Source organism: Microcaecilia unicolor, chromosome 9, assembly GCF_901765095.1.
Source record: "Microcaecilia unicolor chromosome 9, aMicUni1.1, whole genome shotgun sequence".
NCBI lineage: Eukaryota > Metazoa > Chordata > Amphibia > Gymnophiona > Siphonopidae > Microcaecilia > Microcaecilia unicolor.
Window position 1 is genome coordinate 96,590,323 of NC_044039.1, and position 16,815 is coordinate 96,607,137.

General features: G+C 42.5%; 1 protein-coding gene across 2 annotated transcripts in view; it reads right to left on the reverse strand.

The window, feature by feature from the left end:
• Nucleotides 1-16,815, reverse strand: part of LOC115477466 (inositol 1,4,5-trisphosphate receptor type 2) — an 801,768-nt gene that overhangs the window by 517,081 nt on the left and 267,872 nt on the right. For both annotated transcript variants that reach the window (XM_030214365.1, XM_030214364.1), the window contains exons 11-13: nt 16,578-16,677; nt 8,094-8,254; nt 832-973 (exon numbers count right to left, since the gene is read on the reverse strand). In XM_030214365.1, the coding sequence (XP_030070225.1) occupies nt 832-973; nt 8,094-8,254; nt 16,578-16,677 (403 nt within the window). The remainder of the gene's footprint in view (nt 1-831; nt 974-8,093; nt 8,255-16,577; nt 16,678-16,815) is intronic.

Below are 16,815 nucleotides of genomic sequence, written 5' to 3' on the forward strand. Positions count from 1 at the left end.
CAGCCTCTTACTGTTTGTGAATGGGTTCCAGTCCAGCATCTTGCTGCTTGTGTGAGTGGGTTCCAGTACAGCCTCTTGCTGTTTGTGTAAATGGATTCTAGTACAGACTCTTGCTGATGTGTGTGTGGGTTCCATGAGCCTTGTGCTTCATTGTGTGGGTGTGGGGTCCAGTACAGCGTCTTGCTGATTGTGTGTGTGTGGGTTCCAGCAGCCCTATGCTTCATCATGTGTGTGGGTTCCAGTAGCCTTACAGGTCCATTGTGTGTGTGTAAGTGGGTTCCGGAGAAGCCACCAGCTTCTGTGTGTCTTTGAGTCCCTGGGTCACTTTGGCTTGCTTGCTCATCATCTCTGGTGTTGACCTACTCTAGACAATGACTCTATTGTGGTCCTGTTGCGATTCTGCTACTGGGGTTCAGTCTATCATAGACTTCCACTACGTACCAAGAGCTCACTACCTTAAACTTAACACTTATAGAATAGCAGCCAGATGCGTACACAAATTTTAATGGGTTCCAATTAACATCAAAAATTTGTTGTTAGCACCCAATTATTGATGGTTCAGAGCTCATTATTCAAATAATTTGTGCACACAAATCTAGGCACCACATATAGAATCTGGGGGTGCATTTCCAAGGGAAACTCTCCTTAACCAACCCTCTTCATTTATTTGAAATGACATATGTAAACCTTTATGTGAAAAATTTGGGAAGTCCTGATTTAAAACATGAATCATCAATTGACCTAAAGCTAAAAACTGAATATGACAAAGGTAAAAAAAATAGTTCCAGTAATTAATTAACTTTCTGTAAATGCACAATATCCAGAGCTTACCTGTGCTAAAATATTTTGTTCCCGCATTAATTTTTGTCTCTCTCGATTTGGTTTGGTGACCACCATATCCAAAACATCCTGTCCATTATTATTTACACCAGCCACAAAGAAAATAAGGTCTTCTAACAGCTTGGTTACAAACCTATAATAAAATTATAAATAATTTATTAATGAGCAATGCTGAATGCGAGAAAAACAAACCAGCTAACCTGATGCTGCACTGGCAGGTTATAAATCACAATCAATTGAAAACTCACGTTAAGCCACTGTTTCCCAAACTGTATTTTATAATATTAGAGTTCAAAAATAGCCATACTGGGACAGATCAATGGTCCATCTAACTCAGTATCCTGCTTCCAACAGCATAGGAACCAGCTCTGTGGATGTGAGTCTTGGGCACCCTCAATATTGAGCAAACTCTGACTCTGTCCAGAGAGGGGTCATTTCCATTGGATTCAGAACCCCAAATCATTTTGAAAAATTGGTTCGTACGTCCAACAATGGCCAATCCAGTTTAGAAGTCATGGAAATGAAGGTGTACTGGAAAACGTTTCCAGTGGCCAGTCAGGGTCTGGTAACGAAAAGTACTGAGATGGGTTACAGTTGTCACCACTCCTGCTAACCACTATTCAGCCTTTTGTTGTATCCTTCTCCCCGCACCCCTTGGCTTCCAGGATCTCCTCCAGTTGGCAAAAGGAGTTGGTGAACAGTGCTTACCTTCTGCTTCCTCCTCTGTTGACTTTCCTCTGCAGTTAAAACAATGCAGGGCCAGAGTTCTTTCATGTGTTCTACTGCAGAAGGAATAGAGCAGGAGAAGAAAAGGCAGCAACAGGTTGGAGCTGCTCACCAACTCCTGCCACTTCAAGGATATCAATGGGGGGAGCAGGAAAAATAACTGCACCAGTAGGTATAAGGGAAGCAACAGATACATGCCCCAGGTGGCATGCAGCAGAGAGAAAATGAATGCCTTAGGGGAATGATTGGGAAAAGGAAGAGACGAATACCTCTGGGGGGGGGAAGATTAATGTCTTAGAGGGCAGTACAGGAAAGATATATATCCTCAGAAAAATATAACGGACAGTGTGATTTTGCCAAGAGGCAGCAGTAACAGGGAGGGAAAGGTGATCATGCTGGTGAGGGGAAAAGAAGAGGAGAAATATAATAATGCCATGGGATGAGAATAGAACGAAGGAAAGGTGATGATGCCACAGAAAAGGGAAGAAGGAGGGGAAGATGAAGATGCCAAGAGGGTGAAGAAAGGAAAGGGAAGTGATGATGCCAGAGGGGTGGGGAGATAGGGTAAGAAAGGAAAGGTCATTATACAAGGGGCATGGATAAAAGGGAAAAGAATGATTTGCTGTGATGAAGGGAACCTCATGCATGGTTTGCTGTGACACAAAAAAAAAGGTTTATGATCTTGTTCTGTCTTCATACAGAGTACAGAATAGTTGCTTGCAATTAGTAATGCCATTCTTGTATTTTTCTGTATCACCACTATGTCCAGTTTTCTAATATGGTCTACAGCATAGGCGCCCGGTATAAGAGGCTTGGGGAGGCTAAGCCTCCCCAGCCAGAAGTGCAGCAAGGGCGGGGCAAGTGCAGCTCGTGAACATGTCCCTCCCGGCTCCCTCCCCCCCCACCTGACTGGTGCGCGACGGTCCCGATCTTTACCCCCCCGTCCCCCCCCCCCCCCGTCCCCCCGTCTAGTACGGTGCCGCTCTCCCCCTCCGCTCCTGTCACGACGTCTTTCAATGAGGCTTCCTGTTTCCGTAGCAGCAGCAGCAGCAATGATGTAAGCGCCGCTGCTTTCAGCCTGCCCCGGAAGCCTTCTCTGGACAGCATCCCTCCTATGCGGGAAGCTGTTCAGAGAGTGCTTCCGGGGCAGGCTGAAAGCAACGGTGCTTACATCATTGCTGATGCTGCTGCTGCTGCTACGGGAACAGGAAGCCTCGTTGAAAGACGACGTGACAGGAGCGGAGGGGGAGAGCAATATGGTACCGCACTAGTCCGGGGGGGGGGGGGAGGGGAAGCGATGCCAGACAGACCGACCAAAGGGAAAGGGGGGTGGAGAGAGGAGGATGTGAGATGCCACATCTAAGGAGAAGAGGGAGGAAAGAAAGCAATGGCAGGGCATGGGAATGGGAAAAGGGAGGGTGGAGAAAGGAGTAAGAGTGATGGAAGCAAGAAGGGGAGGGAAGAGAAAGGTGGGATGCATGAGGGAGAGGAGAAATGCTGGAGAAGAGCGAGAGAAAGTGGAAAAGTGCAGGGGAGAGCCAGAGAGAGATGGGGAGAGAAAAAGGGAACATGGAAGAGAGCAGGGGAAAGCCAGGGACATGGAAAAGAGCAGGGGAAAGCCAGAGAGAGATGGGGAGAGAAAGAGGGGCCATGGAAAAGAGCAGGGGAGAGCCAGAGAGAAGATACTGGATGGAAGAGGGGTACAGAGAGAGAGAGAGATTAGTGGAAAGATGGGGGGAGAAAGAGGGGACATGGGCAGGAGAGAGAAGCTGCTGGGGAGAAACTGGGGGAGACCCTAGCTGTCAGACGGAGAAATGCTGAATGAAAGGAGGGAGAAAGAGGGAAAAGCTGGAAGGAGGGGACAGAAAGAGGGAAGACAATGGACGTAAGGGTAGGGAGGGAAAGAGGAAAGACACTGGAAGGATGGGGATAGAGAGGACATGCTGAATGGAAAAGGGTCAAGAGAGAGAACTGTTTAGAAGGAAGGAGATATAGAGGGAGACAATGGATGGAAGGAGAGGGAGACAATAGACGGAAGGATTGGGAGAGGGTAATGGGTAGAAGGATGGAGAGAGAAAGAGGGATGACACTGGATGGAAGGGTAGGAGAGAAAGAGGGAAGGTGCTGGACATGGATGGATGGATGGATGGAGGGGAGGGAAGAGAGGAGAAATCTGGACAAGGATGGAGTGGAGGGCAGGGAACAGAGGATAAATGTTGGACAAGGATGGAGGGAAGGAAAGACAAAGGAAGTACATGCACATGGATGGAGGGGATGGGAGAAATGCTGGATATGGATGGAGGGAAAATTCCTGAATTTAAGGGCTGGATCGAAACACTTTGAGGGCAGATGCTGAAACTGGAGAAAGGATAGGGACAGGGCTACAGATGGTAGACAGGACGCATAAGGACACAGGAGGATGGTGGACATGGTGAGAGATAAAATATCAAATGGAAAGAAGACACTGGGACCAAAGTGAATAGAAAAACTAAATGATCAGACAACAAAGGTAAAAAAAAAGTATTTTATTCAGAATTTATTAACTGGAATATGTCAGCTTTTGGAAATGTGCATCTGTGATATTTTGCATGTATGTTTCAATTTTTCTAGTATTGCTGCATGCTGAGTCTGACTTCTTGAGGTAACTTTCCAGTTTTGCCTTCATATCTGTTGTGTCGTGTGTTTTTCATGTGTAATCAAGGTGCAGTATTCTACTAGTGTGTAGTATTTACAGCCCTTTTTGGGGGTTTTTTGTTTCACTAGGTTTTAGAGCCCGGTGTAATTACAGTGCTGCCTTTCCACGCATAAGGTTGTAGCTCGTCCTGTCCTTGGAATTAGTGCTGTTATGGTTTGCTAAGGTTATGAGTGTGTTTTTGCACAAGTTTGTGTATAGTGTTTTGCAGTGGAGAGATTGTGTATTGGCCTTACTGAGGTGGCACCAAAACATCAGAAAGGGTTTTAGAGCCTAAATCACGACACACTACCTCTTGAAGGATCTACATATAGTCGTTAATAAAAGGAGCTCATTGTGAACACTATCCACCCTAAAAGGGTGTTTTGTGGCTCTACATGAGAATTGTGATATTATGACCCCTTGTTTCATATTGTTGACGGTCTGCATTTTCCATATGGGTGGTATATTGGTGTATTAGGGTCTGCCTAGTGTTATGGTACAGTAAGGTTCTGTGTTTTTGCACAAATTTGTGTATAGTGTTTTACAGTTGAGCGATTGTGGTTAGTATATGCTTTGAGCAACCACTTTATTCTTTGACATATGATACATATCTAATATCTAAATTTAATAAAAAGGTATTAATTGTGACTTTTATTTTTATTTATTTATTTTTTCTGTGTGTTATCAGACAATTATGGATTTAAGCTCCACCCCTGGCTCCACCCCTAACCCCGCCCCCTTTAGCCTACCCCAAACAGTTGGGCCACCGACCGCCTATGGTCTACAGAATCCTCTTCTGCGCTGCCTCATACTATATTAATGAACTGATCACGCTACCATCAAAAAACACAAACATGAAATCAAGAAACTATCGAATTCTGCTCTACCCAAACTGTTAGAAACTGGTATGCAAATCAGCCCACTCAACAGGATTCTCTTACATAAATGGTGGAACTCCCTTCCCAAAGATCTGAGAGGTATGAACCACGACCTGAGATTTCACAAGCATCTTAAAACCTACCTTTTCAAATTATTTATCCCAAAAGACAGCATCCAACAACCAGACTAATACAGATCCTATTCCCACCCTCAATGCACATCTACTCTCCCTAACATAACACTTCTGAAGCTAACCAAATAAATGTTTTCACTGTAAATTTGTAAGCCACACTGAGCCAAATCACTTCGGAAAATCATAGGATATAAATACTGTTATAAAATAAATAAATAAATAGACTCAGAAGTAACCCGAGGAAATACTTTTTCATGGAAAGGGTGGTGAATTTGTGGAACAGACTCGCAGTGGAAATGATGGAGACGATAACAGTATCTGAATTCAAAAGAACTTGGGACAACTACATAGGATTTCTAAGGGAGTGATAGTGAGAGTAACTGGCATGGCTGGGTAGCCTGGATTAAGCCATATGGTCTTTATCTGCCTATATGTTTCTCTATTTCTATCAAGTTAAACGCTGACATTTCTATATAGGTAGTGCAGAGAATATATGCATTGTCCAGTGGCTTTGCCAGCACTATCCATTTAATGATAAATATTCAGCCAGCAGTGGTCAGTGTTTTTTAAAATGCTGGCCACTGGCGGCAGAATTAGGCCCAGATATTCAATACCAGGCCCCGTCCACTCACCGGCATTGAATATCTTTAGACACGCTGGCATGTGCTGGCAGCCAGATCTTCACCAGGTCCCGGAGGATATTCAGCTGGGACTCACGTAAAACATTTATGCAGGCCCTGGCTGCACCACCTCAGAATCCCTTCTTCCCCCAATCCCAATCCCCTTTCCTCCCTGAAAAAACTAGGCCCCCCAACCAGACCCCTCTGAGCTTACCTTAGATATCCTGGTGGTCTAGGGGGTCCTTCATGTAAAAGAGATGCCCACTTGCTCCAGCCTGTTGCAGCTCCTACCTCAAAATGGGCACCATGACCTCTAGAGGCAGCCCTGCAACACTAGCAAGTACCATAAAACTGCCGCTAGAGATCACTCTCCTGTCTGGTTAAATTGCTTTTAATATTGGTTCCTTAGACTATAAACCTCTATCATAGTCCCTTCTCTGTCACATCTTTTACAAGCTAAAAAGCCTTAACTTGTTTAGTCTTCCTTTATAAGAGAAGTCTTCCATCTCATTTATCATGTTTGATACCTTTCTCTAAATCTTTCCTAGTTCTGTTACATCTTTTTAAGATTGGGTAACTAGAACTGCACACAACTAAATATATAATTTATTCAGGGTCCTTTTACTAAGCTGCGGCAAAAAGTGGACTTAGCATGTCCTCGTAGCAAAACAAAGAGCAGACCAGCAATCTGAAGAATAATGTGGTTTATTAAAAGACAAACACCCGATGAGTGTTTTGCCCAAAGGCTACATCAGGGGTAAAACTACAATACAAGCATATAAATAAATTAAAATCATACAACTGACCAAGAAAATACATCAAAGCCAAATTATAAAATCATGCATATAATAAGAACATAAAAAACAGCTTCATGATAGACAAGGAGTCATGCAGTCTGGAAGATCACATAAAAAAAGATTGTGCATGTAAGACTATTACATAAATAAGACAACTATACAGCATTCATAAAAAACATAAATAATAGTAAGTTTGAGAGGCTGTAACCAATCAGTATTGTAGCTAATATCAAATATCCACATTAAGATATCATTGCAAACAGAGCGATTCATCTATCAGTGTGTAAAAATATGTGAGCAACTGTAAAATCACCAATGCAAGGCCTCAGCGCGCTCTTGTGCAGGTTTTTCTCATGCGCTACGGCCATTTTTACCACAGCCGTATTTGTTGTATTAATGGCCATGGGCTAATATTACCATTAGTACGCAACCATTAAAAAAAAAGAAATTACCCCATAAGCACTTACCACCACCTATTTTGTAGGCACTAAAGGCTCACGTGGTAATCCTGCACTAACCAGTTACTACACAGAAATAAAGCTGAATTTACTGATTAATGCAGAAATGCTCACTCTCCACTCCTTGAAACACCCCCTCAAAAAAAAAAAATTTTTAGCGTGCCTATTTAGCACTTACCACAGGATGCCTACGCATCTTAGTAAAAAGAGCCCTTTAGATAGCAGTTGACTATTGCTGCTATTCAGATGATTTTTTTGACCACTTTTGCACCTCCCCTAATCCAGCCCACTTTTGTATTGATACTATCGGGCCATTGAATGATTTCAATGACTGGATACTATCCGAATAACTTTAAAAAATAAAGAGGTAGCCCAGCTATGCATTCACAAGTATTACACTTCACATTTACACTGATATCTCAGAAAATTCAACAGAACTTATTCATGGAATTCAACCAACCAAAGAGAAAAAATCCAGAAATTTAATTAGCTAAGAAAATGAATTTGCAAGACTGCAATTCTGGGCAACAATATTATGACAACAGACTGGAAAATATTGCATCTAAATACTGAAGTTTGACAAATCAAAAAGGAACTACAGGCTAACACAGGGGTGGGCAACCTCACTCCTTGAGGGCTACAACCCAGCTTGGTATTTAATATTAACACAATGAATATGCATGAAATTGATTTCTATGTACTGCCTTTCATTGTATGCAAATAGATCTCATACATATTCATTGTGGAAATCTCAAAAACCCAACTGGGTTGTGGCTCATGAGGACTGTAGTTGCCCACTCCTGGGCCAACAGAATGAGAGGACTGTTTTGAGCTGTTGTTAAGGAAGCAGCAAAGTAAAATAAATAGATAATATTTTAGAGATGAGAAGCCACACAGAGCATCAGTGGAGGAAAGCACAGCTCTCTGCTATATTTCAACATCCAGAATTTAGAAATGCTCACTTACCTTCTTTCATTTTGGGTAATTGTTCCATACTCTAATTTTTGAACTGTCGATGCCAAAACCTTATTGGCGTCATTAGCAAAATCCAAATCTCGGACTTCAGACAAAGGAACAGATATGATGGCAAAAGCTTCCTTGTCTTCTTTAGTTTGGCAAGTTCCAATCTACAATTTTCAAACCACACAATACTGTTTTTTTTTTTTGAGGGGGGGGAGTTTTAGTACACAGTTAAAATTTTGTGAGATAAACTTTAAAAATTAATACATTCTTTTCATAACAAAAATAACTAAAAAATGTTGAATATAAATCGATTTACTTATGTAGTACAAGTTGATCAGCAAAGGAATCCAAATCATGTTAGGTATGAAGGGTAATTTGTAGAAAGGTTTTCTATGTGTGACACCCAGTGGGCAATGCCAAATTTGTCACCGTATACATGTATAAAATTACATACAAGGAGACATCTCACAAATACTTTTATATGTGTACAAAGTAGGTGTTCCCAGAGACAGAACTAGGCAGTTTGGGGTTTGACCCTATACTATGTAAAACAACAAAAGGCTGATATTAAGACCATGGGAGGCAGCCCAGCTAATTCCCACGGTCAGCGGTGAACCTGGATATTTAATGTTGGGCCGTTTCTGGTAACCGGCATTGAATATCCGGTTTATTTTTGGCCAGTTTAAACTTAACCAGCCAAGTCAATATTCAACACTGGCTAAAGATACATTTATAGTGGCCAAAGACAGGCCTGCTATTTGGGCGGCCTGATTTGGCAGCCAAACTTAGCCAGCAATGCACTGAATATTTGTGGGTAGCCAGTTATATCATGTGATATAATCGATTAGCTGCTATGCGCTGACTGCCAATATTCAGCATGAGAGGAGATAACCAGCTATCTTCTGCTGAATATTCGCGAATAGAGAGTTATGTGCTCTTTGACTGGGCAGCCATTCCTGGCCAGTTAAATAGTGCTGAATATCGGTGGGAAAGTATATGCGCATAATCTGGCAAACTTATATGTTGCTCCAAAGCAAGCATAAATATATACCTGTGCCTTCCATGCCTTAGGGCTGCACATTTAAGTAGTGATTTTATAAAAGGAAATGTGCAATGTCCAATTTCTGAATCAAGCTGTAGCCTAGAAGTTAGAGCAAAAAACTGAAAAACAGGAAAGCCAGATCTCATCGTCACTCCTTGTGATTTTGACCAAGTCACTCAAACCTTCTACAAGTACGAAGGTTAAATTAGGTCTTACCTGCTAATTTTCTTTCCTTAGGTCCCTCCAGATCAATCCAGATGCTTGGGTTTGTACTGTCCTACCAGCAGGTGGAGACTAAGAAACTAAGTAGTGCTGTCATAGCTGAAGAATCTTGTGTAGCAGCTTTGCCAGCCAATATTTGAACAACAAAGCAGTGGAGGAGTGGCCTAGTGGTTAGGGTGGTGGACTTTTGTCCTGGGGAACTGAGGAACTGAGTTTGATTCCCACTTCAGGCACAGGCAGCAACTTGTGACTCTGGGCAAGTCACTTAACCCTCCATTGCCCCATGTAAGCTGCATTGAGCCTGCCATGAGTGGGAAAGCGCAGGGTACAAATGGGCTCTGATGGTAGCTTGTGTTTGTCTTTGGTACTGAAGTCATATTTCATTTTCTTGTTGGCTTTCAATACTCCTTATTTGAGCTTGCCTTTCCCTTTGGTGCTCAAGTCACCTTTGATTTTCAACTGGCTTTTCATCAACTCTTAGTTTAGCCTGCCTTTTTCACTGACCTGCAAACTGCATTTCATTTTCCATTGTAATTTCAATCGCCCTGGATAGAAAACAAACTATTTAGTATCCATGACTGGCCCATAAACTATGACCTGCTTTAAATATGTTCTACTTTAAGGAAGACTTAAATATTGACAGTGCTGAGGGGTGTATGAAAATGGCTAAGTGGGGGTGTACTGCTGAGAGTGAGTGTGGATGGGTATATTAGGAGTGTGAGTGAGGGTGAGAGTAAGCTACTGAGGAGTTGTACTGTAGAGGGGAGGTGTGAAAATGGGTGAATGTGAATAGGGATGTAGTACTGAGCGGGGTGAGAATGTGTGAGTGGGGGTGTACTACTGAGGGGGGTGTGAAAATGAGTGTGAATGGAGGTGTGCTACTAAGGGGATGTGAGAATGGGTGAGTGGAGGTGTACTGCTGAGAAGTGAATGTGAAAATGGATGAGTGTGAATAGGGGTGTAGTACTGAGCGGGGTGAGAATGTGTGAGTGGGGGTGTACTACTGAGGGGGTGTGAAAATGAGTGTGAATGGAGGTGTGCTACTAAGGGGATGTGAGAATGGGTGAGTGGAGTGTACTGCTGAGAAGTGAATGTGAAAATGGATGAGTGTGAATAGGGGTGTACTGGTGAAGAGGGTTTGGGTGGTGGTTTTTTGCTGAGAGGTGTGTGAGAATGGGTGAGTGTGAGTGGGGGAGTTTTGCTAAGGGGTGTGTTTGAGAATGGGTGTGAGTGGAAGTTGAGGGGTGTGTGAGTGGAGGTGTGCTACTCTGGGGTGTGTGAGAATGGACGTCGACACCAGTGGTTCTGTAACCTGTGTCTCAACTGGCACCCCAGCTTTTCCCGGTGTCAGCCCTCAATGAACGCATCCAGACCTCGCCAGTGCCAGGCACTTGCTAGAAGCTGCTTTAAGTTCCTGCCGAAGCTACAGAACTTCTTGCCGTGAGTGTCTGACTGCAGTCACAGAATTTCCTTGCTAAGGCTCTGCTTAAAGCCAGAGAATTTCCTTGCTAAGGCTCTGCTTAAAGCCAGAGAATTTCCTTGCTGCCTGTTTGTAGCTACAGATTTACCAGCAGCGTGTTCATGCCTAAAGCTGCAGAACTTTTAATGAATCTTGGACTGCAGTTACAGTGTGTCCTTGCTGTGGCTCTTGCTTAAAGCTACAGAACTTCCATGCTGAGACTGCTTGTTTGGAGTTACAGATCTACCAGCAGTAAGTTCTTGCCTAAAGTTACAGAACTTCTTTATCGTGAATGTTTGACTGAAGTCAGTGTTACCTTGCTGTAGCACTTGCTTAAAGCTACAGAACTTCCTTGCTGAGACCGCCTGCACCTGGGGGCTCAACTCCTGGGGAACAGCAGTCAGTCAGGTGAAGTTGTCTGGGGTTCGTCGGTTGTCCATAGTCCCTCTGGGCTAGGACCTGAGAACTCACTTTTCCTGCACAGGCGTGCAACTCTTGCCCACCTGCTGACCAGCACTGCTACACAAATGACTCAATGGTGCCTGAAAAAGGGGCAAGGCGCAGAGAAACAGAGGAAGAGACCCAGCCGAAGTCAGGACCTAAAAATGGCCTAATGATGACAAAAAAAATAAGAAAACTTAAAAACTGGGCAAATGATTTTAAAGAAATTAAAGGAAGGATAAAAAAAGGGCCCTGTAAGAGGAGCCAGAAAAAAGGCGATGAAACACAGCTGGAAGGCACAAAATAGCTCTCAGACCAGATAAGTAAGGAGAGGACAAAGGTTACCTGAAAAAAGGTCTGAAAAAGGTGCTAAAATATCAAAGTCGAAAGTTCCTTGCTGTCTTTACAATTGTTCTGGTTTGGTCAAGAGTAGTTTGCATTAATAGCCGGAAAGAAACTAGAAGATGATCAGTCCATGGTAAGGAAAGAGTAACAACGTCAGTACAAGATATAATAGAAGAGTCATTAGAAAGTACTATGTCAAGGATATGCCCAGCTATATGTGTTGGGATGTAACATGTTGTGAAAGACCTAAGTCAGACAGAAATGCAAGGAAGGCAGAGGGTCTCGGAAGTTGCAGGGTGTCCACATGAATATTCAAGTCTCCTAAAATAAGGAGATTCTGATATTTAATGGTTCTATCAACTATAGTTTAACTCGCTCCCAATCACTAGCAGAGAGGGAGGGTGGGCAATAACATAAGAAAATATGTATTACAGGATTCCCAGAAATGCAGACTAAAAGAACTTCAGAATAAGCAAAGTTAACTGTAGGGAGCTCATGAACTGTAAAAGATTTAGAACAAATTAAAGCTAGCCCTCCACCTTTCCTAGATGACTTACTGGCACAAAACAATTGATTATCATAGCGGAAATTATGAATTAAATTAGATTCATCACCAGGTCGAAACCAAGTTTCTACTAGACCGAAAATAAGTAATTTATGCTGTGCTAAACAGTTGGCTACAAGATGGGATTTTGACTTAAGCAATCGAAAGATAAGCAGTCCACATGATAATCTTAAGTGGGAGGAGGAAGATTCTAAAGAACTGACGAACTGGAGATAAGTAAGAGTACTACAATTCACTATCCAGCCTCAGTCCTACATAAATTGAATTACTCAAGCAGTTACTGCTTCACTGTCTTCTCGTTTGTGCACAGATTAACCAATTGTCCAAATATGGATGAACTAAAATCCCCTCTTTGCATAGTGCAGAAACAATGACTACCATAATTTTTGTACAAGACCAAGAAGTTGTGGAAAGGTCAAATGGAAGAGCACAACATTGGAAATGTTGTCCTAATACTGTGAATCTGAAATATCGTTGATGAGACACCCTGATTTTGACATGAAGATAGGCTTCTGTCAGATCTAAACAAGTAAGAAACTCCCCTTTTTGAAAGGCTTCTATCAGATCTAAAGAAGTAAGAAACTCCCCTTTTTGAAATGCTACAATCATCAGCTTCAAGGTCTCCATTCGAAAACTTGGTACTCATAAAAACTTGTTGACTGTTTTGAGAGCTCATAGAATAGGCCGCAAAGTTCCTTCCTTCTTTGGAATTACAAAGTAAATTGAGCCATCCAGTCCTTATGAGAGGAACATGGAGATTCCAGAAATGCTTCAGGAAGAGGAAGAACAAATTTGAGTGAATATCCATCATGAATGACCTCTAGTACCCAGAGATGTGTGGTTATTTGGATCCACCTCCAATAGAATGATGCCAGTCATCCACCCACAGAGGGTGTCTAACAGCAGACTTGTAAATTGAGAAATATTAGAAAAAAAAAGGTTCCTCACAATAGACTTCTATTGGAATCTGTGGCTATAAAAGAGATAAGAATTTGAGAGAAAGTTGGAATCCTCCCCAACGCTTCTTCTCGGACGGCAGGGCCCTGTGCTGTTGAACCCAGAATCTGTTTGATGTCTGTACTTTGAAAAACTTGGTAAGAATAAAACCTTCTCTCTGAAATCTATCTCTGTCTTTATTTTCAAGTATTCTTCATCTTTCATTGATACTACAAACTAAGCCACGCACACAACTAACACTCAATGTCTATATAAATTACTGTTGCATTTTAATAAAATACATTTAACTACATAGATGACCAAGGATTCACTTAGATCCTGATAGACACAAGGCCATGGTCATGGACAGTATCCTAGACTTACGCCTTCTGGTATCTACACAAGAGACATATCACTGGGATGGAATATCAAAAGGATTTAGGCAGGCGGCCCAACACATAGTGGAAGCGCAGGCCCTTTGTCCCTGGAGTACGGTATTCCATTAGAATTTACAAGAATGTAGGGAACTCTTTGCCACCTCTGCAGGAACCTTGAGAGGACAGCCCTCTAAAGGTAAATCTCACCCTCTTAATACAGCTTACTCTGTCCAGTCTACATCTTCTAGCCTCTGTAAAACTAGCTACAGAGGCTGATGTTCCAGTAACCTAAGCACTTTGAACTCTGAAATGGTCCTTACTAACTTCTCTAAATCCTCACAAAACAATAAACTTTCTTTAAAAGGCAACTTGATTAGTCTAGACTTAGATGCAATGTTCACTGATCAATTTCAAATCTACAAAGGTGAGCCAATACCAAAGCACCATATTCTTTGCTGAGGCCCTAATTAAGTCATACAGAGTGTCTGCCAAACACTGTGGCAAAAGGCGGGGTACAAATGGCCTAAAAATAAATAGGAAGCAGCCAAATCCAAAAGGCTTGGAGGCAGATGATCCCCAAGCAAGGCATGTTCCAAATTCTGTACCAGCCACTCAGCCCACCTTAAACAAGCACAGGCTACATAACCTCCATACACTGCTGCCTGTAACCCTACAGCAAAGACTTCAAAGGCTTGCTTCAACAAAGATTCCATTCTATGATTCTGAGGATACTTCAATGCAACACCACCTTCCACTGGTATAGTAGTCTTGTCACAGCTGAAACCATTGCATCAACCCAAAGTAGCTTAAACTAATCTGCAGATTGAGAGTCTACCAGATAGAGCCAAGACATAGATCACTTCAACCTAAACTCTGAAACAGGACTTTCCCATTTGGCAATAATAATACCATTCACTACCTGAAGCAAAGGGAAAACTTTAGATGACTTACAGATCCCTAGCAGCAAGGAGTCCTGAGAGGAGAAAAGGATAAGAGGATGCTCCACCAAAATTTTAAGAGTAGATAAAATCTGTGCAATGAAGATTGGTTAATTCCTCTTTTGGAAAATTTTGGACTACTGAAGGATCCTCCCCCAGAGGACCCTCCTCATTCTCAGACAAAAACTCTCCTAACTACTCCTCTGCAGACATATACTAAACATCTCTCTCACCAGAGAGTACTGACCCAAAGTTCTATAGAGCCTGGTCCAAATCTAACCTAGGATATTTTGCAGGGTCCACAATAGAAAGTTCTGGAGCTGTATTAGGCCCCAAGGTAGGAGAGGGCATCCTTTTCCCCATATAGAAAGCTTTATGTAAGGAAAGAATGAAATCCAGAGAGAAAGACTGGAGAAAGCCTAAACAAAGTCTAAATCAGAAGACATACCTGACACCGTCGGGGTTGAAAAATCTGATGCAACAGGGAACAGCAAACACAGAGCATTTCTACTTGACCCTGGGGCTGACTGCAAAGAGTTTGAAAAAGGCTCCACCAAAAAAAGGCCCTAGGCAAACCAGCTGGACCTGGAATAGCGAGTGAGGGAGAGCTGCACTTCTGGCTCCTCCCTCAAAACTGAAGGCGTGGAATCAGCTGCAAATATTCCCACCTTACACATTCTACACACACAACAAAACTCTGGCAGAGCAAAAAATTCACTAGCGTCCACAGTAGTAACAGTATTTCCACATAAGGCTAACTTCCTTTTCCCCAGCTGCAGAATGCTAACGAGCTCCTCACTTAATAGAAAAAGAAAGAAATTGTGTTGAACTGTGTAATTAATTCAGGCTCTCAAGAAGTCCTGTATAAAGAACTCTGAGACACAAATTACCTACTCCTCAAAAGAAAGAGGAGTCTGGGGAGAAGGGACGAGAGAAGGGACCTGGAATCTCAAGGTCTGACACCCAGACAAATCAGTACTTTTTTTAAAATGTCTCTCAACTTAATCTCCTCCCCCCTTTTTTTTTTTCTTTTAAAATTCGCTGAGAGACCAAAAACTTGCTTCCAAAATAAGACAATAAATATTCCTACTAGTCCACTGCACACTTCACAGGATAGCGAGACCTACCACCTGCTGGAGACAGAGAAATATTGGCTGGCCAAGCTGCTGCACAAGGTTTTTAAGCTATGACATTATAACTCATTAGTTTCTCAGGCTCCACCTGCTGGTAGAACGGCACAGACCCAAGCATCTTGACTGGTCTGGTGGGACAATAAGGAAAATTGGGGCCCAATATTCAGCCAGCGGCAATCAGCATTTTTCCAACTGCCAGCGTTAAACCCAGAAATTCTATGCCGGGCCATGTCCGTGCACTGGCACTGAATTTCAAGGTTTCCGGAGCCGGATAACACATAGGCAGTTAAGTACAATATTCAACAATTAACTGGCCAAGGGTTACTGCATAAAGATAGGAATGGCTTTTATGCAGTTAACCTGGCCGGTTAAGTGCTAAATATTGGCACTTAACTAGCCAAGTGCTGACTCCACCTTGGAATGCCTCCAAAACAGCTGGTTTTCATTTTGGCACTAACCGGTTATTTTCAGTGGCACTAACCAGTTAAGTGCCAATGAAAATTAGCGGTCAGCCTCAAATAGACAATTTAATGGGCCAGGAGCCATTTCTGGCTGGTTAAATTGCTTTGAATATCGACCCCCTAGTTTATAAGCCCTCTGGGCAGAGAGAAATACCTACTGCACCTGAATGAAACTCACCTTAAATTACTGCTGGAAAGGCAAATCCTAACTCAGATCCTAATGGTTTATGTAGCTAGTTTTAAATCACTTCCAAAATCTATTACTCAGCAAGTTCTACCCTGTAATACTGGCTCCAGTAGAACACTAAGAATGCAGGAAAAGTAAGAAATTTCAAACAGAATTCTTCCCTCCCTCCCTCCCTCCCTCCCTCCCTCCCTCCTCAAACATAATGCCTAAAAGGGTGAGCTCCACTGAAGGAAATGACTACCCCAGTTCTATGGATCTCCCAAAGCCTTCCACTTCAGTTAAGATCATGTTAGCATACTCATACATCTGACTGTATAGGAGCGAACATGTTTTTGAACTGATAAAAACAGAAATGAAAAAAAAGACTATGTTATCCTTTACTTTTAGCATAACTGGCCTTTCTTCTTGTGTATCTATTGGTATGCTAGTACTGGTCACCCAAGTATTCGTGCACAGATGCCTTAGTCGGACATAGGAGTTCCTGTAAGGAAACAAAAGGAAAAAGAGCTTCAAAAATAATTCTGTCACATTTTGTGCAAAACATTTGAAGTAAAATGGTATTTCCATTGGATGATTTCTTCAGCTTTTGCTATATAAGCAATCATATTATTTAAGGGAC